At 41.2% G+C, this 26,464-nt stretch overlaps 1 protein-coding gene across 22 annotated transcripts in view; it reads left to right on the top strand.

Annotated features, from left to right (window-relative positions):
* Positions 1 to 26,464, top strand: part of SVIL (supervillin) — a 145,572-nt gene that overhangs the window by 55,424 nt on the left and 63,684 nt on the right. For 20 of the 22 annotated variants that reach the window (XM_074532021.1, XM_074531932.1, XM_074531740.1 and 17 more), the window contains 5 exons: positions 14,542 to 14,608; positions 19,675 to 19,766; positions 24,535 to 24,592; positions 24,716 to 24,867; positions 25,259 to 25,925. In XM_074532021.1, the coding sequence (XP_074388122.1) occupies positions 24,585 to 24,592; positions 24,716 to 24,867; positions 25,259 to 25,925 (827 nt within the window). In that variant the 5' untranslated portion in view covers positions 14,542 to 14,608; positions 19,675 to 19,766; positions 24,535 to 24,584. Of the gene's footprint in view, positions 1 to 11,431; positions 11,647 to 14,541; positions 14,609 to 19,674; positions 19,767 to 24,534; positions 24,593 to 24,715; positions 24,868 to 25,258; positions 25,926 to 26,464 lie in introns of those variants that run through there. The other 2 variants (XM_074531817.1, XM_074532086.1) reach the window with 2 other exon arrangements.

Raw genomic sequence — 26,464 nt, 5'->3', positions numbered from 1 at the left:
GTACCCAAAATTCCCCAAAGCTTGCAATGTCTCATTTCCCCTGAGAGCTGCAAGGTCCTGGGTTTGGAGACAGTGTGGTGTGGTGGCAGAGAGAAGCCTTACTGCAGAGCATACCCCATTTCCCTGCTGGGGTTTGCAGCCCCTCCTCAGGTCCTGGGGACTGAGCATTCTGTAGCACCCCCTGGCACAGGGCTGGGTCCCACTGTGCTAGGAGATATTGCACTGTGCTTGTCTGTGAGTTTGATGGTTATACACTGTTCCTCAGCAGGGGTTTTGCCTCACTTTTAGACAAATACCTTGCAAGGCAAGGTATTTTTTCTTTGTCTCGCAAGGCTGTAGTCCAACACCCTTTCTGTAAGTGGTTGTTGGTGTATTACTGTAACAACCAATGGCCATTAAGACATCAAGGGAGTCCTTTCTTTCCAGCTCTTAATTTGTTCAAGCTGCCTGTCTTTTCTCTTTTTTAAGGGATGTCTCTTTCCATTACACATGCTTAGTGCCTCTCTTGGAACAGTGCAGCATTCCTTTGATGCTATTCATGGGACAAACAAGTTGACTGATGAAGGGAATTTACCTGCAAGAAAAAAATGTCCAAGAGTATCAGCATGTTTACACTGTGACCTTCTGGTTATTGGCTGCTCCACAGTGTGCTGCTGAAGTTAGGCTTTGTGCACTGCAGTTGGTTCCCTTCTCACTAAAACAGCTCCTTAGATTCCTGTGATCAGTTCTCTCCTAATAAAGTTGCTAGGTTGGACAGACCTTTACTGAAATCTCCTCAAGAAGCAAAACAAAACCCTTCTCAAAAAGAGGGCTGGGTTTGTGCAGGAGATGAAATGAAGTGGGTTAAGAGGGCCAGTGAGGAGACTGGGTTTCTAATGGGAGAATCTGCAGTGAAAGCAGAAGAGCCAGGGGAGAAGTGGAAGTAATTTAGAAACACTGAAGAATGAAATGCAGGGGAATTACCCATAGAATGGGGTACAGGAAGAAGGTGGAAGTATACAGAAGGCAGCAGAAATAATGTCAGAAGTGAGGGATTGACAAAGATGAGAGCTAGGAGACGAGAAGGAGTAGAGCTGGGAATGGTGGCTCTAGTCTTGGGAAGAGGAAATTTGGAGCAAATGCAGCTGAGCTCCTCCATGTGTCAGTAAAAGCTGGGGTGTGACTGAGCACTTCTCTTCAGCCATCACTCATGCATCAATATTGCACCAGCCCTGGGGGCTGTTCCCTGTCTGCTCGTGAGGTGGCTCTGGGAGCCTGGACTGTAACAAACCTCTTGGCTCCCCAAGGAACTGCCCTCGTTCTTTCTTTTGTAGGCTTTTTTTCTGCTCACTTCATTTCAACAAAGCCATGATGTTTTACTTTCGAGCTGGAACTGACCATCTGCAGAGCAGGGGAAGAACACTGCCCCATTACCTCACTGAAACCCCATCTGTCTTCTCGCTGAATGTGTGCCTGCAGCACATAGCTGGTGATTACATGGTGGATGTGTTTCCTCTCCTATGACCAAGAGCTGGGGTGGCAGCTGATTCTTGTAAGGTCACTGAAGGAGGTGGCCTTTTTGGGGAACTGAGTGTGGAAAGTATTCTTCAGCCTTGATTTAAGCAGAGGTCTTATGTGAGCTGCTCTTTCAGCATCACTTTTGCTATGCACATACAGATTTTGCTGAAATTGCTTTTCTGGCCTATTCTTGAAAAGTTCAATGAGAATTTTACTCTCTAGCTCTGCACCAGTCAGGTTTAACTGACTACAGTTACTGTGCTTTGTCCTGAGCAGTGAAAAAGCCATGTTTCTTCTTGTGGGTGATTTCCCTACCACTTCTCTACCACCTTTTGCATTTAAAATATTCAGAATACAGATTTTAAAAAACATTAATTCAACTTTTCCCCCCATCATTAGGGCAGAGGAGGAGATACTGCTGTACTTCCAGAATTCCTTCCTGAAGCCTGCCTTGGAAATCATATTGTCTGTGAGCAAAGATGAAAAATGGGAGTGTTAAAATGGAGAAAAGTCAGCTGTAACATTATCTCCCATTTAAAATTAAAATGGTGAAAGCATAAAAGCATTGGAAAGCTTTTGCTCATGTGCAGTTACACAAACTAAATTAACTGATGACAAATAAGCAATCACCTGTGAGGGTGTCAGAGTGTTCCCTTCCAGATGTGCCCAAGTTTATTGAGATTCTCCTTTTTAACCAAGAGCAGAAGTAGTGTTCCCCTGGTACTTTGCATTTGTCAGTGTGTATTCAGAGAGACTTGAAATGAATAGATGAACCCATTTCCTCTAGCAAAGCACTTTCCTCTAGCTTTTCTCTCATCCCAGCCTGAAAGTCTGTGAAATGTGACTGATTTTCATAGTTCAGAGCTATCTTGACTTCTTCCTAAAACTCTTGACAGGCCTAATGCTCACACAGCAGTTCTTCTCATTCCTTGTGTGTTGTTTAGTTTCCTCCAGCATTCATTATTGATATTCATAAGAGCATATTGTGCTGCTGATCTAAGCAAATTGGACACAAAGTGAGTTGGCTTATTTTAGGACTTACCTTTGTGTAATCATGTCTGACTGGCCCCTTTTTGAATGTGTGTGCCCCATTTCCGTGTATAAGTAAAACATATTTTGGGTGAGAACAGTCTGAGGTGAAAGTCAGCAATTCTGAGCCAAAATCTGTGTGTGCACCTGGGCACAGCTTCAGCCCAAAATGATAATGGCTAAGCTTACAAACTATCAGCTGATTAAAAAAAAAATACTGTTTTAAGAGTGAATGGGCCATATATTTTATCTCTTTTAATTATAATAGTGTGAACCTCAGGTTCATAGGAGGAGCAGGACATAACTGTGATAGTTTGACTACTTGGGTAGGGTGATAATCATAGTTTAGTTTTCCATAATTTAGTTTCAGCAGGGTGATAATCATAGTTTAGTTTTTCATAGTTTAGTTTCAGTAGGGTGATAATCATAGTTTAGTTTATAAAAACTAATCATAGTTTTTATTTTTTAGTTTAGTTTTACTCCCTGTACTCAAGACAATTTTATAGCAGAATTGTATGATAAATGCATCGTTATATCTGATAGTACTTTGTAGATATTTAAACCTTAGAAGGTGGTTTTGGTGAAGGATGGAAATGCATTGTCTGTACTGACCTGAGGGCAGAAGCCACTGTGTATGTCCCCTTGCAGGGGTCTTGTGGCAGTGCCATGGTGCGAGGTGCCCTGTGCTGCTCTCCTCTGCCTGCCAGCTCTAACCACAGAGCTGTCTCCTGGCTTTCCTCACGCTGTGCTGGGAAGATGGGTAGGACAGTATCCAAATGTGGCATCTTGAAGTTGCCTTAGGAGTGGTGTAAAAGAGAAAATAGACTGAATCACAAGGGAAGCAGCAGAAGAAGAGATTTTTAATTTGGCCGGATAGCTATTTTTGTGGAGGGTAAATCATTACTTTTGAAGCCATCTGTCTGAACTGCAGTGAATCTCACCATAACTGATAAGGAGTAATAAATAATTAAATAGTAGTGCTCAAATGAGTATCTCTGCCTTGCTTTCATCTCGTTCCCTTGGTTCTGGTGTTTGACAAGTACCTGTCTGCTGCCTCGGAGCCGTGAAGGTGGCTGTTCATACCTACACCGCTGCCCTACTTTCGAGCAATTCATGCAGTGAGAAACCTGATTATTTTTTCAGTCTAGTGGTCCTGCAGTGTGCTGTGGTGGAAACTGTGCCTGCAGTCCTTGCAGTTTGATGCTGTGTGGTGAAACCACAGCGTGTCCCCCGCGGCTGTGAGCAGCAGCGCCGATGTGCCGCGGCTGCCGCGGCCCTGCCAGCGCGGGGATGGAGCAGAGGAGCGCTCTGCTGGGAGGCTCCAGCTGCCGCTGGCTCGCAAGGTAAACACTGGGTGACCTCTAAGCCAGCCAGTCAACTCACGCCTGGCCTTATTAGGCAAGCTGCAGAGCCGTGTCTGGGGACGGAACGGGCTGCATGAGCCGCGCAGCCCAGAACGGATCCGGCGCAGACCCCGGGAGATGCGACCCAGAACGCGGCGCTGACAGCGAGCTGCTGTACTGAGCCTGCCACTGACACTGTACCCTCCCTGCAAATAGCAGGAATTCTGCTAGGGCTGGCTTTAAAAGTGAAATCCTTTTGTGCAAATGTTAGTGACTGTAGTTGTGTCCCTAGCACGTTTTTATAACCTTAGGAAGGCAGTTCACGCTGTCAGTCCATATACTGAAACACTCTGTGGGCCTTTGCTGGAAGTATGTCTTCATTCCTTGCATTGCCTGCTTTCAGAGGAGTACTGGACTAAGAGGAACTATTTATTTTCTTTTTTTTAATGACTCTGGGACTTGTTTATCCTCTCTTATTATGCAGTTTTATGCCCTTTATTGGAAAACTGCTTTTTACTGGCTAAAACAATTATCTCGCTCCCAGAAGAAAGGGTACATTGGCACCCACTGTCTGTGTACAGACCGGGACTAAGCTAGGTTGCTCCATACCCACCTCATAAAATCTGACTTTCACATGGAAGAAGCCTTTAAAAAAGTATTTACGTTTTTCCTTTAGTGTAATCTCCATAGATTTAGACAAGCAGATGCTGTGCAAACTTTCCCAGGCAGCTCTGGGAAGGCTCTTCAGGTCTGACTTGTGATTAACTGCCTGGCACCCCCCTGAGCACCAAGAATGTTGGTGATTTTTGCAGGGGCCTTGGCAGTGAATGAGGGCAATAAAGAGAAAAACGCTATAGCTGCCATGAATTTAAACCTGCTCTCTAGAGAACAGACTCCAGAACTGCAGCATCACTGGGTTAGCTATTTTTCCTCTTTATTTTTTGCTTAGCCATGCTGGTTGCAAATTAAGCCTGGTACATGTGCCTTTTTTCATAGTGAAAGTACTGGCAGTCGAGCTGGCCTACCTTGACCATCAGCTCTTGAATAAAGCATACATTTTTCTTTATTTCTTTTAATAAATATTTAATTTTCTGAGAAAGCATTGCAACGTGTCATAAACAAGATGGGAGCTGGGGTCATGGATTTCTTGTCTGCAAGGTTGCTGTCTGCCTATGGTTTGAAAAATTATATCTCAGGGTAAGAATGCAGGGATAGGATGTGGCCTGTGAAATGTCACATCTCAGTTGTAAACAAAATTGGTGTTTTCCTTACATGACTATCGCAAAGAGCCAAAGAACTTTGTTATAAATTCTTCCTTGGGATATGTGTGCCTCTCTCTGCTCCCTTATTGGGTTTCACACACATGCAGAGGTGTTCAAGAACAGGCAGGAGAAAACTCAGTAGTGTGGCAGGGCTTTTCGTGGCACCTACCTGCATGGGGCCACTTGCTGCTCCAGGCAAGGAGACAGCCTCGTACTGCTTGCAGACACTAGAAGTGTCAGAAGATGGGGAAACCCATCCTGGAAACCTTGGCTGCTTGTTTTTGAGGCACACAAGTTTAAGTCTCCCAACAAGAGTTTAAGCCTGGGCCATCTCAGCAGCAAAGCTCTCGTTCACTGCAACAGCAAAGAAGAAGCTGAGGCTTCACAACTCCAGTGAAGGATGTCCACGAGCTGTGACTGACCCTGTGCCTTCACAGTCTGAGCTGCAGCTGCTCCACAGAGAGCTGTGCTGTGCAAGGCTCTCCAGTGCTGTTTTGCTGGGTAAAACACCATGTCTCCTCAAAGTCCTTGAGCTGTGTAATGATTGAGATTGTCTGTATTGCTGGGAGAGGAGTTCCTGCCCTGTCCTCCTTTCCAGCCATTTGCTCAGTGCAGAAATGGATGTGTTCACACCTGACATCTTCTGTCTGGGCTTTGAGCCCAGAGACAGATAGGTGTGACTGAATTCAGATAGTGTGCCCCAGTGATATATCTGATTACACATGAGAAAAGCGCATCTGGCCTTTGAACTTCCTTGAAGGAGTTTCTCTAGTCTGATCCTACTCCTAAAGAGGAAAACCTTGGACAGCTTTTAATTATGCTGCAGTCTTGTCATGCAGTTTTGTGAACAGTGATATGAGAGGTAGGGATGTTCCTTATTCTGAAATGTGTTCCAAAACTGAAAGATACCAAAATCTCCTTTTAGGGGTAATTAATTGCGGAAATTAATGAGTGGAGTGAAATCTCAAATAGTAATCTCGAGATTGGAAGGTGATTTCTAGTGTGGGTACAAAAATACCTGTTGTTCTCCCTTTTCCCAGAGCACATTACTAAATAGCCAGTACAAAAAGACCATCCATGTTCTTTCAACACATTTTGTACTACAAACCTCAGTCCCCTTTCTTAATCTTACTAATCAGCTTTTTTCATCTCTTTGCATATGATCTGTTTTAAAGTACACTGCACAGGCAATGCAGTGCTGAAGTTAAACTGAAGACTTGTCCAAAACCCAATCACTGGCCAAACATAAATCGTTTCACCAGGATGATTTTTTGGAAAGAATTATATTTCCTTTCTGCTGGAGTGATGACACCATGTCAGGAAATTTTATCCTATTTTTAAAGTTCATAAAAAGGACCTCAATTTAAGAAATGAGAAGATTCTACTTCCCCACATACATGGGGTTTGGATGGAGAAGACAAACCTGACTGGCATTGCCAACCCAGAATGTGTACTGTGATTGCAAGGTGGGCTGCTGGGATGTGACTTGAGCTTTTAAGTGATTGTACTACTGAAATTATCTTCTGGGAGATTCTTGACCTGTCCTTCAGCTTTGGGCTGACTTCTTGAACAACTTGGCAGAGATTGCTGGAGGCTGGGAGGAAGGGGAAATAAGAAAAGGGAGTGCCTTGCCACATTCCTTTGGAAAGATATGCCTGAATACCAAAAACTGACAGGGTGGTATGGGGTGGGCAAGCAGCCTGCAGCCTGGGAGGGGTGCTCAGATGGACTGATGGAAAAGAGTGGTCTGATTTAGCCCAGTGTTCTGACCTTCATTCCTGCAATCCTCCACAGCATCTCGGATCTTGGCACAGCTCACTTTGACTAGCTAATGCAAGGATGCTCACCTTGGCCAGAAGAGCAGTTGAATAAAATTCATGAGCTCCTTTAGATCTCTACCCTTGAAGAGTGGATGAAGACATGACTTCATCATTACATTTATACAAGATCATCATTTATACATCTCAGTTTTCTGTGTGGCTCAGATTCCTGTTTACCTAACTAGCATATTTGCAGAAAGTTTCATGCAGTCACTGTGGGTTTTCTTTCCTTTGCCTTGTTGATTTCTTTAAAATTTTATTTTATTTTTAGCTTTTCTTCAAACAGCTGTCATGGGCTTCTTTGATTTTTGCTTTTATGATAACTGCAAGTCACGACAAAGTATCTACCTCTCTTTATCACTTCTAAACACTTCTAAATATAAATTCATAAGTGATCAAAATTCAAGAGGAAAAAAGGCCTGATCTTGGTGGGACCTGGTTCATAACTCCTCAGTGCTTTGGGGCTGGCAAGCCTGGAAGTTGGGAAGTGTTTTTCAAGTCCTTTAAACTCCAGCTTTGATTATAGCTATTAGTTTTGCCAGACAAAAGAAGATATTTTCCTTCTCTTCCTGTGGGAAGCTTCAGAACAATATTTAACTGCCAGCTGGTCTTTCATGAGCAGTCTCAGATTTGAAATGTATACATGCTTAACCTCCAGCTCTAAGCCCAGATGACTGCAAACTTAGCTTCCCACTGGGCTGCCCCCCTTTCTGAAGGCTGAACTGTTCTTCTCTCTATGTTTGCTTATGTTGGAAGCTGCTAATGCTGAAGAATTAATGATGGCAGAGGGGGACAAGAACATTACTACTGATTTGTAACACAGCCTTGATAACATGGTTTGGCTGAGCACACTTGTAGGTCCTGGAGACTGGGTCATTTTTGAAGGGCAAACTGCTCTTCCTCCTTTCTTCATCGAGTATTTAGAGATTAACTTCTTTTCCTCTGGGAAAGATTTACTTTGAAACCTGCTGTTTTCAAACAAGCAGCAAAATGCTAAATCCAAGACTTCTTTTCTTGATACCCTTGGTTGACTCTGCTGACTTAATGATTTTGCACCCTGTTTTTCTCCACTTCCAAAGCTGGTTAAGGGCCAGCACAGAGACTCCTCTTGTGACAATGATCCCATTTTGGTGGAAAAGAGGGACAGAAGTGGTCACTTACCTACAGTTCAGTATTCTAAATGATCTGTGTGAAGTGCATTGCTGTAATATCCAAAGGCTCCAACATCTCAAAGTTTTAATATTGGGAGCAGTGTTGGCACATACCCCTCATCTTGACTCAACACTGAATGAACTCTGGGATTGCAGATTCTGCACAGCAGCACAGTTTCAGTATCAACAGCAGTGCCAGGAAAATTAAATCATAGGTCCTGTGCACAGAGCAATGGCTGATGATCACCTTCCAACCAAACATGAAGAGATTTTGAAGCCAAACTCTAGGTACTTTTGTGAAGGGCTCAAGAGAGATTCTTTTTTCAATTGAATATTTTACTTTCCCCTCTAATACCTCTCTTTGGACCCATGAGGTAGTCCCTGGATTCTTGACCTGCCAGCTGTATACAGTAGGAAAAGGAGTCCTATTTGCACCAAAGCCTATCACAGATATTTCTTCCCAGGTGGTAGCCAGACCAATTGGAGAGACTGGCTTCTTACTGTGTTCTGTAGACAGAATCTGAACAGCACAAGCAAGAGCCTGTTTAAAAATTACACACTTGTGAAAGGCATTCCAGAGTTTTCCTGTCTTTCTGCAGCTCTCTGTGCTTTCCCTTCTGCACCTCATTCACCAGGACAAAATGTTGAGGATGATGTATAGCAGAGCAATGGGGGAGCCTGACCCTGCCCTCCACAAAAACAACCATACCCCTCCTCCTGTTGTAGGGGACATTGCCAAACAGGGGGGTGACACTTGAGCTGAGCTCACCTCCTTTATTAGCCAGAAGAGTTGATCCCTTTCCTGATCATAAGATCTTGTGCCTTTTTCTTTGTTCTGGCACCTCCTGAAAAGCACGCCCAGCAAAAATGAAAGGGAATACTTACTCCCACTGTAGCTGTCAGGCTGGGTCACTAGGGCAGCAGGACCTAGCAGAGCTGCTGCAGCAGGAGGAATGATGGCTAGGACTGTCTTTACCGTCAGCCTTGAGCTATTGCATCAGCTCAGCTGTCAGGTCTAACTTCTCCTTCAACCTTGCTAAAGATTGCAGACACAATATTTATCAAATGAGTGATGTTTACCTGAGCTTTATCAGAAACTTCCCTTACTGTGGACCATATGAGTTACAGGTGGTTAAAAATGCTCCAAGTAATAATACCTCTATTCACAAGATCAGGTAAACAGTCTTCAGACAGGCAGGGTTGAGAAAGAAGGGTTTTTTGGTGGGGCAGGGGGATTCTTGTTGCTATACCAACATACATTGCTATACCAACATACATTGCTATACATATCCTGGTCCAGAATTTCCCCATCAGCTGTTGCCAGCAGCTCCTTAGTAAGTTCTGCCTCATCTTATTTTTGTGGTTTTAGCACACCTGCACTTATGCCTAGGCCATAAAGCACCAGATTCTCATGTTAATTGCAGGTTTGGACTAGTGCCAACAGATTACATTTTTTGTATATATTAGGCTCAAGTACATGGAGGCCTTCACAGCTGGTCAGGCGTGCACAGCAGTGTTGGTTTGTGTTCTGTTGGTAGTGCTGGGAGTGATTACAATTAAACATGTAATTGGCAAGGTTACAGCAAAGAAAAGAAACATGGTATGTACCATCAAATATTTCTGAACAGAGAGGGTTACTTGATGAGTCAGAGGCTTCAATATTCCTTGTGTTGGGTGACTCTTGTTCCAGGGAGCTCTGGACTGTTGAAAGATCAGCTAAGAAAAGATGCTTTGATTAGGTTGACTCCAACATGATTTATGTTTTTAAAAATAAATATATTAAAGCAAGTATCAGGTGCATTGGACAAGATGGAATGCATGTTCTTCTATCCATTGCAATAACTTGTTAGCATGAAGAACAGTGTTTTGATGACCTAGAGAAGCTAAATACAACTTCATGATGAGCCAACAGCCATTAATAGGTTTTGATAGAGTAGGTTTTTCACTTGTGGTTTTGCAGTTTTTCACAGCATCATTGTTCATATCTTGTCCGTACATTTAAGTTCCCAGCATAGATCAGGGTTCTGTTGTACCAGGCATCACAAAAACAGGTAAGAATAGTCAAGAACTTCAGCCTTGTGTTTCTAGTCTGCCTTTTCATAGTCCTGACAACCCCAGTCCTGTGGAGAGTTTTCTGCACAGAGAATCATAGAATGGTTTGGAATGGAGGGGACCTTAAAGATCATCTCATTCCAATCCCCTGTCAGGGACATTTTCACCAGCCCAGGTTGCTCAAAGGCCCATCCAGCATGGCCTTCAGCACTTCCAGGGATGGAGCAATTCACAGCTTCTCTGGACAACCTGTTCCAGGGGCCTCACCACCCCCACAATAAAGGACTTCTTCCTAATATCCAAACCTACCCCTCTTCAGCTTAAAGCCATTGCACCTTGGCCTATCTACAGGTCCTTGTAAAGTCCCTTTCCTGCTCTCTTGTAGCCACCTGTAGGCACTGCAAGGTGCTCTAAGGTCTCCCTGGAACCTCTTCCATGCTGAACCCCCCTATCTCTCTCAGCCTGATACTGATAGCAGCTAAAATCTTTTGGGAGGGAAGAGGTCTGTTGGAGGGAAGCTGATAGACTTCTCTATCTGTTTGGATGGGGTTAAGGGCATGGGCCTGTTTCAATCACACATTTAATGCTTCTTTGTGTCTGTGTTAGACCATCAGGTAGTTCAGTGTGAGCAACTAAGCCACAGTTATTGCCCCATTGCAAACAAATATTTCCAGACTTTCAAAATTAGCTAAAAGGGTTCCAACTCTTCAATCCAAAATCCGTCAGATCTGTTTAATAAAAAAAAAGGTAGCTAGACAGTACTTTAGTGCAATTTTTCACCTTCTGTCTCGAATTAAAATATTTGGAGCTGTGGTGTCTGTTCTTAAATCCCTACCCCCACCAGTAATTTTGCTCATATGTTATCCATAAATCTTGTCTGTTTTAAATGTTCCAACTAATAGTTAGGCAAAACATTTAAGCATAATGCTATGATTATCAGAGTCCATTTTTTGGCAGTCTGGATACTGTTTTTCTTAAATAAGCACTGCAGTTTATCCTGATTAGAGATATGAAGGAATTATTCCTCTTCTCGACATTTTTTCTGTTGTTGTTGGGGCTTTTTTTGTTTGTTTGGTTTCTTAATATGAGGATTCAGGGGTTCTGCATTCGTTTTGCAGGAATATAATGTGCAATTTGGCTGGATCTTTGAAGTGGTAATATTAAAATCTCCCAATCACCACTGCCCAATCTGTTTTAGCATTCATGTGCCTAATTTCTGTTCGTAATCTGATTACTGGCTTGAGCTGCTCCGGCTTGCAGCCTATTGCTATGCATTTACTGTACTCCCTGGGACGCAGAGCCTGACAGCTCCAGTCCTGTGCTATGAAAAATCTCTACACGATATTGCTAAGACAGGCCTAAGGGCTGTGCCTGCTTCAGAATTAGCTGCTATTGTAGTTTCTCTTTGCCGAATCCTTTGTTTGTGCAACCATGTTCAGAAATCCTTGGATCTCCAGCTATTTGGGAAATGTTAAATACTCTGAGGAGCAAGGTAAGAGTTCCAAACAGATAAAAGAAAATGCAGTTTTGTGTGTGTGTTTAATCTCTCATATGTATGTCTGCATGTGTAAATGTTGTTTGACTGGCTCTCCTGCAGCTGCATTAGGTACTTTAGCAATCAGTATGCAGTTAGTCACCCAGGCTATTTTGTTATTTCCTAAAGGACACTTTTGAAAGATCCGATTAGATGGATCTTTTAATTAGCTTAGCATGCCACCGACTTAGGGCCTTTAAATATACTGAGTAATGCTGGAAGGTTATACTACTTTTTCTTTTTACATTGTTAATTTTAAATTTCTTGCATATTAAATTATGGATAGTGGTTTTATCGGGTAGTTTGTGCCTAAGGGAGAGGGAACTCGACTGAACAAATGGTTAAACTTGTGAGCAAGTCTGATTTACACTTCAGTAAAGATTCTCTTAATTTTAAATAAAAATATTTTAAATTGCTATAATATGATTATGAACATGTTTAGAATTCTTCAGTAAAAAGCAGAACAAAATGCTGTTGTAGTTTTTTTTTTTTTTTTTTTCTGTTTATAGAGTACAGTGAGGGTGTTTTTTTTAATCTTTAAATTAACCATTGAATAAGACTCTGCTAAACTGATGTTTCTTTTGTGGGCATATTTATTGTCTTTTGAGGCAGAGTTGTTTACTTTTCCTCCTGTGTTTGTATTTAAGACTTCCATATTGTGGTAAGTAAGTTTTATTGGACTTTAATCCCCCCCACATGGTGTTTAATTTGAACAGGAGGAAATACATAAAATATATCAAAACTCTGTAATGGAATTTTATTGTCTGCTAAGTTTTTCTGTGTTTGGGATGTGGGGGAAGATCGGGACTCACCCCTGTGAAACACAGCAGAATTTTAAGATGATTTTGAGGCATTAAAGATGTGAATGTTGCTGAATGTGTTTGAGGGGTGCAAGAGCCAAAGTGGCTGATGTGCCCCTCCTAGCAGCCCTTCCTCTGCTCCCAGGGAAGCAGTGCAGGCTCCTTTCTTCCCTTCTCATATTCCCTCCCCAGTTTTGGCTGGGCTAGGCAAAATTTCTCTGTGGTCTGCTTGTGGTTTTCATGGTGGACAGCTGTTCCAGTGCCAATAATTCTAGGATGGGTTGCATCCTGTTAGAACAGCTATAAATTTAGGATATGCCTGGTTCTGATTAGCTAAGCTGATACTGAGCTGGGCTTTGGAAGCTAGTGCACAGTCCTCTCAAAGTAATGTAAATCTCGCCTTTTTAGAGGATCCATATGGCTCAGAGTATTCTTTTTAATGCTGTAGTGTAAAATATAATGATTTATATACCATTCACACTGTTTTTCTTACAATATTCTGTTTTGATCTTACAAGATGTTTCTGTGTAATCTATGTGCTTTATTCTCCACTTAATGGAAAGAGAAAATGAATGTTAACAAAAACAAGAAAAGTTGTCTATTAAAGTTGAAGACTGCTATTATCAAAGCTACTTGAAATCTGCACTGACTTGTAGCAGATGCCTAGAAAATGCCTTTTTGCACATTTTTAGCTTCTTTATCATGTTAAAATCATCTTTTTCTGTTACTTTTTAGAAGTTTTTTCAATCTTTATACCTGTAGGGGTGGCGAAGGAAATGGAAGAGGATATGAAGTTTTGAAATGCTTAGCCAAAATGTACCTTCTCTAAATTAAGACCCATATTGTCATCTATAATAAGTTTCATTAAACTCTTTCTGCAAAAATAAGAGACATTCTGCCCAGACTTAAACACTGTGCATAAGCAAAAATTTTTTTTTGCAGTTAGGTCTTCCTTGAAATAGTTAAATCTCAGCTCTGAGGTAGGGTAATAGGAGTGTAGCTGCAACTGAATTGTTCTAAAGTCTGGCTGTGTTCTGAAGTCTGGGTCTGGTTTTGAAAAATAAAATGATTGCTGTGTCAGTGACCAACTGTTTATTAATGTAGGGTCTTGGGTAGTAGATTTAATACAGATGGGGATGGAAGGCAATTTTTCACTGGGAGTAAGTTGTCAGTAGCTCCATGTGGTTTTGCACAGCAGTCCCAGACCAGGACCTGCTCCCTGGCTGGCAGAGCTCTGGGGTGTCTTGGTTGCATCCTCACTGAATGGAGGGAGAGGAGGTTCCCTCCTTCCACTGGTCATCATTTAGACCCTCTGGTGATGCACTTGACTGCAGAAATTAAAAAGTTTAATCTAGGAGAGGGTGGGGAGATTGCCCATTGCTTGTTATGGTTCACACAGTTTTGGGAACCCAGAGGCTTTGTAATACATGCTTTTTTAAAATCAGGCTGCAACTTTGCTCTCAGTGTAAACATGAGTTCCTCTGTGAAATGCATGTTGTAAGGCTATTCAGAAAAAAAAAGGGAGCTTCCAAACAGTAGGCAATCTTCAGAAACATTTCTGCCATGGATGGTGTAATACTGTTGCAACAGATCCTCAGCTGGACGCCTCTTGGCTTCTGCAGTGAATATGCAGTTTTAATAGTATTGCCAGGCTGCAGCCAAAAAGGCTCTTGCTGCTTGCAGCATTTCTCATTTGCAGAGTGCTTCATAAACATGTCCATTGCCCGCATTATAAGCTGGGAAACAGTGATTTTAAATGATCACCTCAGGCTGTACTGCTACACCACAAATATTAGGAATAGAACATGGCAGTTCCATAAGATGTTGATGCTTTTGATGTATCTACTGTCTGTACTCATTTTTACAATGCTTTGGTTTTTCACCATCTTGGACATGCCAGCAGGTGCTCCTTTGCTTAGAGAGAAGGCCTCTGCACAGTCTTTTGCAGGGGAAAAAGGTTATGATTGGAAACTATAACCCAGTGTACCAAAAGTTCCCCATTTATTACAGGATCTTCAAATTGATGTGATTTTTTTTTTTTTCTATTTCACAGATTTTGCCAAAGGAAATTCAATCAGATTTAAGCCTTCACGACTGCTCCTAAGGAAGAGAGCGTTAAGGTAAGGTTGAATTTTTCTAGCCCAGTGAAGATGGCTTGTTGCAGTAACTTTCATTGCTTGAATCTACATTTATCCTTTGTCAGGAAAAGTGATTATTGGTCCTCTCACAGGACCAAGTTTTTGTACAGAGCAGATGCTCTGATCAAGCATTTAAAGCACCAACTGCTTCTAAAGTAATGTTAAATTTTCTAGCTGACATTGCTAAAGGGAAAGTCCCACTGTGCACTGAGCTTCCTGCCATTGCAATGCCCATTTGAATGCCCATTTGTCCTTTCATGGCATGGACAGAGCACAGACATCCAGTGTGAACCAGCCTGGAGCACTTACCTGTCTGTAAATCAGGTGGCTGAAGTGGGTGAATTAATTATACATCCTGCAGGGAGCAGTCTGGGGGGAGAGAAGGGGACCATGCAGAGATGAGTGGGCTGGTGGTGCTGCTTCCATGCAGGGCTGTGGCTGTGCTCTGTGTCCTTAGGGCACACTTGCACAAGGCTTAGTAAGGGGAATACAATTAACAGTTAAGCAAGCTGGCTGGTCACATTCCCTCTCTCTTCCCATCCAAGCTGCCTTGGGTGTCCACATTTGTGCTTGCTGGACTCATCCAAGTGGCACAGAGAGGAGGTCAGGAGCTGGGGGTGGACCCTTGCCCCAGGAACCAGCTGTTCCATTGGCTCAGCTGCACAGGAACCCACCTGCCACAGGTGCACAGGCTCATCTTTGTGAGCTTCTTTTCAGTCAGTGCACACACCTGGAGCACACCTGGTTCCCTGCCATGTTGTTTCTGAGGTCCTGCAGAGGGATGGAGGGAATGGTGTACAAGACACACTGTGCTATGAAAGCAGGAGAGAAGGACATGACTGTAAAATGGACATTTTACATCCGAGTCCAGGGAAGGAAGTTCTCCTGGAGGCAGAGAAAGAGAAGGGAAGTGAACAGCAGCACCTGGCTGGCAGGGGTACAAGTGGGTTTTGTACTTCAATCATAAAATCTCAGTATATGCCATAGCTTTAATTGGGATGGCAGGTCAGTGTTACCAGTGGCATTTGGATCAAACTTCTGGTTGCTTTTGAGGATGTAACTAGGTTAGTGGGACAGCTATTTAGAAACCATATGCTGCTGCTGCAGCAGCAGATGAAGGTTTCAGCCTGGAATCCCTGATGTACAGCATGCAGCTCACACTTACTCTGGAAGGTGCTAGAACAGTACAACTACTGAGACTGTCAAGTACTCCACTAATCCTGCACTGCACATTGTTTTTAAAGAAAAACTATTGAGATTGTGAAATGTTGTTGCCTGTGTTTTAACAGGAATCATCTGAATTCCTGAACAATGGAGAGTATAATGAGTTTGTTGGGGACCTGAGGCCAAGCCACACACAAATCCTGTGTGAAACAAACTGGTGGAACCTCATGCTGTTGATTGCATTTCCTGAATGCAATCATGATCAAAAGCTATATTTCAAGCAAGGAAAGGACAATAAGTTCCTCTTTCAATATCCAGATTTATCAGGGTTTTCAAGAAAGAATTCTTTCAAATGTCTGGTTAATTCCTTTTTTATTTAGAGAAACCCATGTATTCCCTAATTATTTTAATAATAAATGTGCATAGCTTAGCTATTAATCGCAAAAATTCATAGTGCTGCTGCTCAGAATCTGCACCTAAACTTACAGCATGATTAGATGTAGTTGTGGTATTTGTAGAAGAGGGTTTTGGATGAGTTTGAAGGTACAATAGATTTGGCAATCCGAGTCTGACTATCTGAATCTGCTTAAGCAACTGAATTGATGCTGTGACTGCTCCTCCAGCAGAGAAACTAATAAAGCAGGGAGAGGTCTGGAAAGATCTCTTTAAGCAAAAAGAGAAACCTTTTTAAGGAATTACTTATGAGTTTGTTTTTTTAAAATACTTATAAATGGTGATGAGTAACCTCCTGTATTTTTTTTTCTATTTGGAATTGCCTTAACATCATTCCAACTCAATTTAGATTCCTAATGAATGTTCTTATTGAACACTGTGACATGTCCTGAATATGCCTACTTTCATTTTTAGAACTAATTTGATGTATGTGTCTATAAATACTCAATTGTTTGGCTTGACTCTGTCATCTTCAGAGCAGTGCTGTCTCTGATTCCTCTGTGCATGGGAAAGCAATGTAATTATGCATTGGATTAAAACATTTGGGTTTTCTCATGTGCAAACATTTAAAACAAGCAATTCCACCTGCAGCTTAGCAAGAGAGAGCAAAAAAAAAAAAGTGTCTGAAGAGATAAAACTCCTAAATTGTGGACAAAATAGTGTATGATTTTGTTAAAAATTTTGATAATTGTTAATCTTTAAAAAATAGACAATAATGGTTGACAGTATGTCCAGAGGGAAGTGGAAAATGAGGGCACAAGGGAAACTGTGAAGGGACCTTCACAAAGCAGATAACCTGTGATGCTGTCTAGTGCAGTGAGGGTTAAGCTTAGGAAGTTTGTGGCTATTTAAGGAATTTTAATGAAATCTGCCAGTGAGCAAAGGCTGCAAGCCACCCTCTGTATAAAGGAGGAGGGAGCTCCCATACAGGAAGAACTGGATGACCTTGAGGAGTAATAGAAAAAGGATGTAATGTAATAATACTAAGTGCATAGTTGTGCATTGGGGGCTGATAAATTTTTCTGTCACTTGCAACTGATGAAAGCAAAGCCTTTGCATATTAGTTTCTCATGCAGGATTGAGCAACCAATACAGTGTATATGTAAAAAAGCAAATGTGTTGTAGATCCCAGCATTCAGCTAGGTATATAATAATGCTTTCACTATTAAAAAAATCATGTTTTCATAAGATACTGCTGAGACCCAAGTCTGGAATCAAGACTACCCAATTCTGGTCACCATATAAAAAAAAGATTACTTAAGACTGGAATAAGTAGAGGACATTGTAACAGATAATCGATGAGACTGAGAGCCTGTCCTGAGAAATCTGAGTACATGGAGATAACCTATTTTAAGAAAATAAGCAAGGTACCTGACAACATTGGCACAAGAACAAATGGATGGAAACCCAGTGACAGACATTTAAGCAGGGTTTAAAGGAGCTCTGCCTTCAAAGTCACTGGAGCTCCCTGGAGGGGAGGAGCAGGGGGAATGTAACTAGTTTACAGGCAATCCAATAATATGGTTGTTTATGGAACCATCAGGCTAGTGCCAGTCCTGATTCCATGATTTTACCCTTGGAAATTCAGGTGGGAATTAGGCTTAGGGGTGGGTATTCACACATTTCATTTAAACAAGGATTTTGCTGTTCAGTGAATGCTTTTCTGCATAAAGCCCCTTGTTGAGGCAAGCTTAAGGTGCTGCATTGTCATAGGCATTATGAAAGCAAGTGGAGATACTGCTAAATAAAGCCCAGGTATTCAAATTCAAATGACTTTGAAGCTCATTCAAATGAGCTGGATCCTTCAGCACTTTTGTCTTAAGTAATTAAGTTGATTTGGTAAAATAAATTTGGACTTGGTTTATAGCCTTAGGCCAATATTATTTGCATTTTTCAAATTCATCCTCAGCTAAAGTCTGCTTTCAAATGGGAACTGGCTATCTCTCCATCCAGTGTTCTCCAGGAGTGTGTCTGTAAGAAAAGAATATATTGTGAGGCTAGTAAGAATTGCAAGTGTTGGCAGTGTGGGGTCAGGCATAGAAAAACCTCCAGTTAACTGTCTGAGTCTCTGCCCAGTCTCAGATGACACATGGATCCATCTGCTTGTGGCTGCTGTTTTTTCATTGTGTTTGGATTTTTGTTTAGTTCAATTACCATGTGTTTGCTGTGTAAGGACATACAGTTCTCTCTAATGGACAGCTTATTGCAGCTCTCCATCTTCTATTTGTTATTTTCTGTAGTGGCTAACATTGCTTTTCTTGGCAGTACCTGGAGTAATTTCTCTAAGTGCAGTTGTTGGAGACAATTTGCAGCAGGTGGCATGGTGCCTGGTTGTGACACAGCCCAGTTTCTTCATTGTCATTTCAAGGGTTTTATTCTCCCCTCAATATCTTAAAAAGAGATGTTATTTATAAACAATATATTTATAAACAGGAATACTTATGAAACGTATTAGTCAATATATGTTAAAACTCTTTTCAATGAGAATTATTCTTTAGAAATAGTGAGTACAGAATTCATACCCTTGAAAAAAAAAGCAGCCATTTAAAATCTGTCCTCAGGAAGGATTTTCCAGCGGTAAGATTGTGCAGTTTTTCTTATCAGAATGACATTAAATCATACAGCACACCACTGCTGTGACAAAATGAAGAACATGGGATCACTGTGAGGATTTATATCTGTTACACCTGCCTACACAGTTTATTAAAGGCTTGAAGACCGTTGTAAGTTTTCTTATGTCCAGCTAGGATAGTCACAATGTCTGAATACCATAATTTGTTCTCTACTTTTATTGATTGGAGAAAAAAAAATCTTGCTTACAAGGAGGAGCACTTCCTCCAAAAAAGTCACTCTAAGTAGTTGGGATCTACTTTAGACCATTATGACACCCATATTTTAAAGTTAAAATTTGCATATTTAATGAACATATTTAAAGAAATATTTTGTTTCATTTAAATTGACAGTTTTCCTGTTTTGAAAAGACATGGTATAAAATTAAATGATCTGGTACTCTTATTAGCATATTATAAACTAGGTAAGATCCAGAGAACAGTGCAGTAACAGCAACAGAGTAGTCGTGCAGAAGGTTTCTAGGTGGAGTGTACATGCAGTACTGCCTTTGATGACATGTTTTAATATTTATGAAGAACCATTCAATATAGATTATATTAAATGTACTTGCTTAGCAGAGCATTTTGAAGGCAGTCAGTAATCTAATGCAAAAATGTGTCACAGTCAGTTCCAAACAAGTTTCAAATTATGTTAGGTTTGGCTTTCTGAGTTTCTTTGGGTTATTTCTTAGCTCATTCTTAGGGAAAATATTTTCTTTGGTATCTCTGTTAGACTATCTTGCAGTAAATTGGTTATGTCTTGGGTTTATTTGATTTGCAGCAGAGACATCCACAGTTCTGTAAACCAGATGTTGCTTTCAGTTTTCAGAAGGAGTTCTCCCTTGAAGATAAAGAAGAACTTGCGAACAGCACAAAGGATATTGATGCTAATCTCTTAGCAGTACTTCCCAAAGGTAGGTGAGGGAGACATACTGTGAACACAAGTGGTAATTTAACAGCATGTAAAGTTTCATCTATGCAAGTACAAGGCACAGTTACAATCACTGAAGCACAGATGTTTTGTAAATGAGTTTTCCCTGTGAAGTGTGCATGAAGGATGAAACGGGATGAACCACAATGCTCTGTTATGAGACCTTCCTGCATCCCTGCTGCATAAAGTTCAGCTTTGTTTACCTTTTTCAATAGGCTAGTAGTTGAAATCCAAAACTTCACAGAGTTTATTTTTACAGATAGATTAATCCTGAGTTCAAACTTGACTTGTTAAGAGTCACAGCTCTTTCCAGGCCCCTTTGGTGGTTGGTGGACTCACTGTGCTTGCATGACCAATTGACTGCACTTGAATTTTTGTCTTGCATGTTAAAAGGCCTGCAGTACATATGGAGTTTAGTTTGGGGGATATTTTATATTTTCCAAATTTCTATCTTAGTGTGAGTAATTTCTAAAGAAAACAGCAGTTCCATCTTTATCATTTGACACAGTTGAGGCAGAGGCAAGAATTAATTCTCTTAAATTATTTAGAGAAAATCATAATGTGCTTGACTCCCAAAGGGTGACATTTAACTAAGGAACTATGTGCAACTGGCACAATGTTCCTTTCATTCAAGGATGTCATGGACATCAGAACTTGGATTAAAATTATGTGTGTATGTTCTGGTGGTATTTGCTCTTTTCAAACAAGCTACAAGGCTAAATGCACTAATTCCAACATGAAGGAACTGGCTTGCTCTTTTAATGTCATTTGTTGCAAAGTAAAGGAAAGGAACACTTCTTCCAGCATAGAATTAAAGTGCTATATAAGTGACATGCTTGCTTTTAATCATTACAAATTTTCATTACAAATGTTCAGAAAGAAACATTGTTGGCAGAATGATGGAATAGAGAGATGTGCATTTATGCAATACAGACTTCTGATAGCACCAGACAGAAATAATCCATAGTCCCTCCTTATTCTTTACACTTAGCTTACAGTCATGTGGCCAGCAACTTAACTGAGCCTTCAGTTGAGAAACCTTATCTGTAAGTTGCTTCACAGTTAACTAATTTCTATTCCAGGATGTTTTTATTTTTCAAAAAAATAGTCTCATAATGAAGGCATCATATTTGGTGTGTACCAGTCTTAAGAATCAGCAGTGGGAGCTTTTGTTTGCATTCCAAGGGGACTACTTAAAGTCCAGGGCTTTTTGAAAATCCAGGTTATTTTCTAGAGCCTAATTGTGATCCAGGTTTGCATATGTTGAGAAATTGAAGGAATATGTTTACTTTTCAATACAGTCTGAACTGAGGCCTGCAGTTGGGCATTGAACATGTCAATACACCTTTGCTGGCATAAACAGAAGATAAATGCTTTTCCAGTCTAGTTTTAAGACCATCACCTTTCCAGTTGTGGAGAGGAAGAAGTAGGAATGAGGCTGGTAGGCTTTGCTATTCTGCTAAATTTTCCTCAAAATGAAAATATGTGGTACCTGTGTTGCAATGGTTATTTACCATCTCTGAGAAATTAATCCTCTGGCAGGTAACCTTTTGATCCATGTCTATCCAGGCTTCACAAGTGTACATGCTCCCCCTCTATTATGAACTTTTCGAAGGCTTAATTGAGTTTTTACAGCTTCTGTATTGTAAAAAAAAGACTGCTGCCACATGGCTGCAACTTTATTCACATGTCCCCTCTGCAGCTGTCAAAAAGGGCTTTCAGCATGTTCATATTCTGCAGCAGGTTTTGGAAAGATTTCTGTGAATATATATTTCTATAAGAAATATTCCACCTTAATTTAAGGAGGTTTTAAAACATAAGATGCCCTCCAAATGTACTTTTTGTTTTTCATTCTGGGTCAACATACAGAACAATACTGTTTTTCCTAAATAAAGGTATTCCAAAGTAAATTTTGTTTGGAAGGACTACAGTTGCCAAAGTTAAGATGCCTCTTGACAGTTTACCTCAGAGGGTGTCCCACCACAGCATCCTGCTCAACATCCTAAAATAAAGCCTCAAGTTCAGGGCTGTTTCTGAGCTGTGGCTGTTCTTCCTCTTGCCCTTAACTGACCAATGGTGCTTACAAATGTGTTGCCATGAAGTAATCTAGATAAGAAGCTTTTAGTGTGAAATTAATTATTTTAAGCTTCTTAGTGTTTTCTTGTGTGCTGAATCAGATTTTTGTGCTACTTTTTAGGTAGGAGTGTTGCTGTTCTTTAGCGCTCCCATGGTGTTATTTGTGATGGTCACATGGGAAAACATCCCATGGACAGATGGGAGCTGGCACCAACATACTGAAATTGTAAACTAAAAAGGAGAAACTGGTCACCTAAATTTGCAAGGGCCAATCAGTGTCCTTGGGAGTGAAATGTCTCCCACTGGTTTTTATGTTTTGAAGTAAAATATTTTATTCATCAAAAAGAAACCACTAAGCTAGAAGATTTTCTTCATTTTATCTTGTTTTGGTTTTGCTTTTTTTTTGTGCTTCTTTTTCCCTCCTTACCCAAACAAGAATATTGCTGCAACTGCTTTCCCCCAAAAGGTTCTGCAGATGTTGTATCCAACCTTGCTGAAATTACTTCTGTAATCTCAACCTTGGAAAAAGTGTAAGGCAGCATAGAGTAGTCCCATGCTATTTTTGTCCCATGTTGTTTGGGGAGGTGTTGGGAGACATTTTTCATGAGACCTGTGCTCTTTTTAGGACTGCAAAGTGGTAGTAGAATCTCTGGAACTTCAGCTAGCATGTAGCAAGAGAGTGTTGAGCTAATGCTTTAAGAGTTCTTTGGATGTTCCACATTTCTTGTATGTGGACAACTCATAGTCAAGTTTCCTTTTCTGGGGGTGGGGGGAGAGCAGACTTTCACAAATAAACGAAACTGTGCTTTAGAGATTTAGTAAAGCTTGTAAAAGACCTGTTCTCTGATGATGGATTTGGTGACTATATAAATTGGTGACTAGGGGAAAAAAAAAAAGGATCAGGATGTGGATGGAATGTGATTTTAGTAACTCTGAGTTCCAGAGGCCTTTGACTTGTCTGAAGACAGACAATTACAGGTTTTGTTTTCACAATGTTGTGTGTATATAGCCAACAGATGGAACAGAAAAGATGGAACAGAAAAACTAATAGCTGGTGGAACATAATGAAACAGTAGATTTGGGGAGGTGAGAGCAAAGTCTTTATGAGAAATCATTTCCTTTGGTGTGGATCTGAAATGAAGGCTGGTTTCAAATGGCTGATTCCATTGCCAGCACAGCTTGAGTACACAGGGCAACAGCAGAAACTGCTCATGTATTGAGAGAAAAGTCTGTGAAAACACAACATAAAGGCTCATCTTTGCCTTGGGGTTGGTTCAGGATCAGAATGTGTTAATTCTTGCTGATCCTGCACATTTTATCTGTAGTCCTACTTTCAGGCTTTTCAGCATTTAAGGTTGATGTGACAGTCAATGTCGACAGTATCTGTGAAGTGTGAGCACTGGTATTGAGTACAGCAAACTTCCTGGATGAGTCAGCCGAGCTGGAACCCTGACCAAGCCATGCATGTCAAGTTCTTGCAGCAGAGGGAAGGCAGAAAAGGTGCATCTGACCTTTAAAAGGGCGGTGTTTCTGTAATATTTATCTTCTAAGTATCTAGAGCAATGAGATCTGGTAGCAAGAAAAATAAGCTGATAGGTTTACCTCTGCAGTGGAACAATGTCAGCCAGACACTCCTGACTCATCAGGTGTTTCTGATGGCAATCTCTGCCAATTTAGCAGGCATAGACTTTCACTTGCTTTAACTTTTGATCCCTGGGTCAGCAGGGTTAGAGCCCCAGATGTGCATTGGCTCAAGAATAGGTGCACACAGCTTTCAGCACCACGTTTGCCAAGGCCACAATGTGTGGATGTGCATGTCTGTGTGTTAGGCCCACCCCACCCCAGTGCACTGCTTCCCTGGACAGCCTGGGCAGTTTCTCTTCCTGGTGGCAAGAAGCCGCCCTGCACTTATTTGTGCAGCACTCACTGCTGCAGTGTGGTCTGCACGTGCACAGATGTGGGTATATATAGGGATTACTTCATCTATCGTGCCTCCCCTTGGTTCACTGCAGTTTTGTGGACTGTGGCAGCTGTCTGCTGGCACTTCATACCAGCAAAGGCTTCAGGGGAAGAGAAGGAAAGTATGTAAAATTAAAACTACTAGGGAAAGTTAGCAAAGTAGCAAGTGATTTACCATGCAAGAGTACTATGATGGTGCATGGTAATTTTCACTTCAGCAATGAGTAACTGGGGTTCTAGGGATTTGATCAATATAAGGGTGTGGAGGAAAGTAAGGAGGAGGGGACCTCTTCCTTACTGCTTCTATTTAAACATGGTCAGTCCCTGACCTTTGAGTAGGCAGGGCAAGCAGACTTTCCATAATACCTGGTTTTGAAATGGGTTACTAGGGCACTTAAGTTTGACTTTAGCTAATCAAAATACAACTTGTCCAGTATACACTACATCTTGAAAACTGCTAGGATGGACATAGCAGATTTGGGATTAGCCTGGAAGTATGTGGAGAGGAGTACTTGATGGTCACACCTATGTGCCTAATGCACTTTTGACAGCACAACCTTAATAAAGTAGGAAAACAAGAGGAAAATGCTCATTTCCTCCCAAAAGCTATTTCAAACCACTGAACTTTATTTGACTGTTCCTTCTTATTCTAAAACATTTTAGCAAGTTTCTGAAACTTATTGTTTTATAAGCTACATAATGTTTTGTTGTCTCAGTTTCAGAATTAAGAAAACTCTTTGAACCAAACAACCGAGATTTTTTGGAAATGAAAAGGTAAAGGAAAAAAGTGTTTGGCCCATAAAACAAAACACACAGCTTGTTTTGTTACCTCCTCGTAGAAACTCTGCCCTCCAACCTTCAAGATGCCTGTTTTCACATTTTTCACATATTTTTCAGAAAAGAAAGAATAGCTAGGCGCTTAGAGGGAATTGAGAATGATACACAGCCTATGCTCCTACAAAACTGCCCAGGATCAGTCACACACCGTTTGCTAGAGGAAGACACACCAAGATATATGCGAGCAACTGACCCATACAGCCCCCACCTAGGTGAGTGGCACATGGCAGGCCATATTGCAGTGCTGAATTACTCCATCTTTGCTACACTATCAGCCTAGAAGCTCTTCTACAGAAGAGCTCTGTCAGGTTGTTTGGGGTTTTTTAATTTGCCTTTTAAGTCTCCAGTTGTCTTACTTGAAAAATGTTTATTGCTTTAAAAGAACTATTTGAATTGAGAACTATTACTTATTAAAGAATTATTCCTAATACATATTTCTTAATTGTTGCTTTTGGAGACAAAAGTGCAAAAAATATAATGTGTCTGTGCAGTCACTTTGATTTGTAAGAAAATGGAAAGCTTTTAGTTCAATCAGTTTGAGGGGTGGATGGGGTACCTGGAGTTTTGGGAAGGACTTGCTCATATATGTTGTACTTTTGACAGGAAGATCAAATGAGGAGGAGGAAACTTCAGATTCATCTGTAGAGAAACACCCCAGATTGTCCAGATACCGATCAGAAACCACAGGAAGTAATAAAGAGCCCTTGTACAGTACAGCAAACATGGATGTCCAGGAACTAGAGTCAAAAGCAGAGAGAATAGCCAGGTACAAGGCAGAGAGGCGACGCCAGCTGGCAGAGAAGTATGGATTAGCCCTTGAGTCTGATTTGGATTCTGACTACTCATCCAGATATATACGGGCAAGGAAAGATCCTGACAGCGTGGAAAGAAAGGGAGTGAAAAGTGAAAGGCAAGATGATGAAAACAAGGACTATGGCAGCCTCTATTTTTCCAGGACTGAGACAAAGTCATCAAAGAGTGCGATTTCTGATTCCAAAGAGTACTCCAGCCGTGAAGACAAAGATGACCTCTCAAATGAAAAGGGTGTTAGAAAAGCAGATGACAGTGCCATTAGACAGGCGTCTGAGCCTTCAGCAACCTTGGATAGCTCTGCCTCCCTTTCCCTTTCTGGACGAGACTCTTCCTGCTATAACGAAGTGCCAATGCCACCAAAGCAAACCCCCCGAGAGTCCCTCTCCTCACCCAAGCGGGCAGCCTCACCCACCCACTTGCAGAATGACCAGCCCTTGCACAGTAACAGCAGACAAAGGTAGGTATGATTTCTATTTCTTTTTTTTTTACTGTAGATTCTTTTATCTTACTCAGCTTCTGCATCAGTGTCTACAGTATTAAAGAGAATGTATTTATTACCCTTGAAGAATGTATTTAGTTGCTTTGGATGTCTCAGGATGGATTGGTTGGGTTTATTTATCACAGTGTGTATCTGATAAAAGGAAGTGGCTATGTATTTCTCTAATTAGCTATGTCCTTGGTTTCAATTTATATTTATAGAATTTTTGCTAAAATTAGGCCCTTTGTGGAGAGGACACAAACTAGAAATTGAAGGAGTTATATTTCTAAATCCCCTTGGGTTTTGTTTTTTGGTACCTGTTAGAGCAAGTCTTTAACTTTCTTTCTTCTATACCTTGCAATTGTTGGCTGGGAGCTTCTAAGTAGAGGCAAGCTGCTTCTTAGTGAAGATTTGACTATCTTTATGATGGCTTTTGCCAAAATAAAACAGTCTGCAAACTTAAAAGCTGAAGAGTGTCTTGGGTCAGTTGAAATAATAGTTGATTTGTTTTCCTGGTG

Source organism: Zonotrichia albicollis, chromosome 1 (genome assembly GCF_047830755.1).
Source record: "Zonotrichia albicollis isolate bZonAlb1 chromosome 1, bZonAlb1.hap1, whole genome shotgun sequence".
NCBI lineage: Eukaryota > Metazoa > Chordata > Aves > Passeriformes > Passerellidae > Zonotrichia > Zonotrichia albicollis.
The sequence above is the reverse complement of the archived record's forward strand: the minus strand, read 5'-3'. Positions and strand labels throughout refer to the sequence as shown.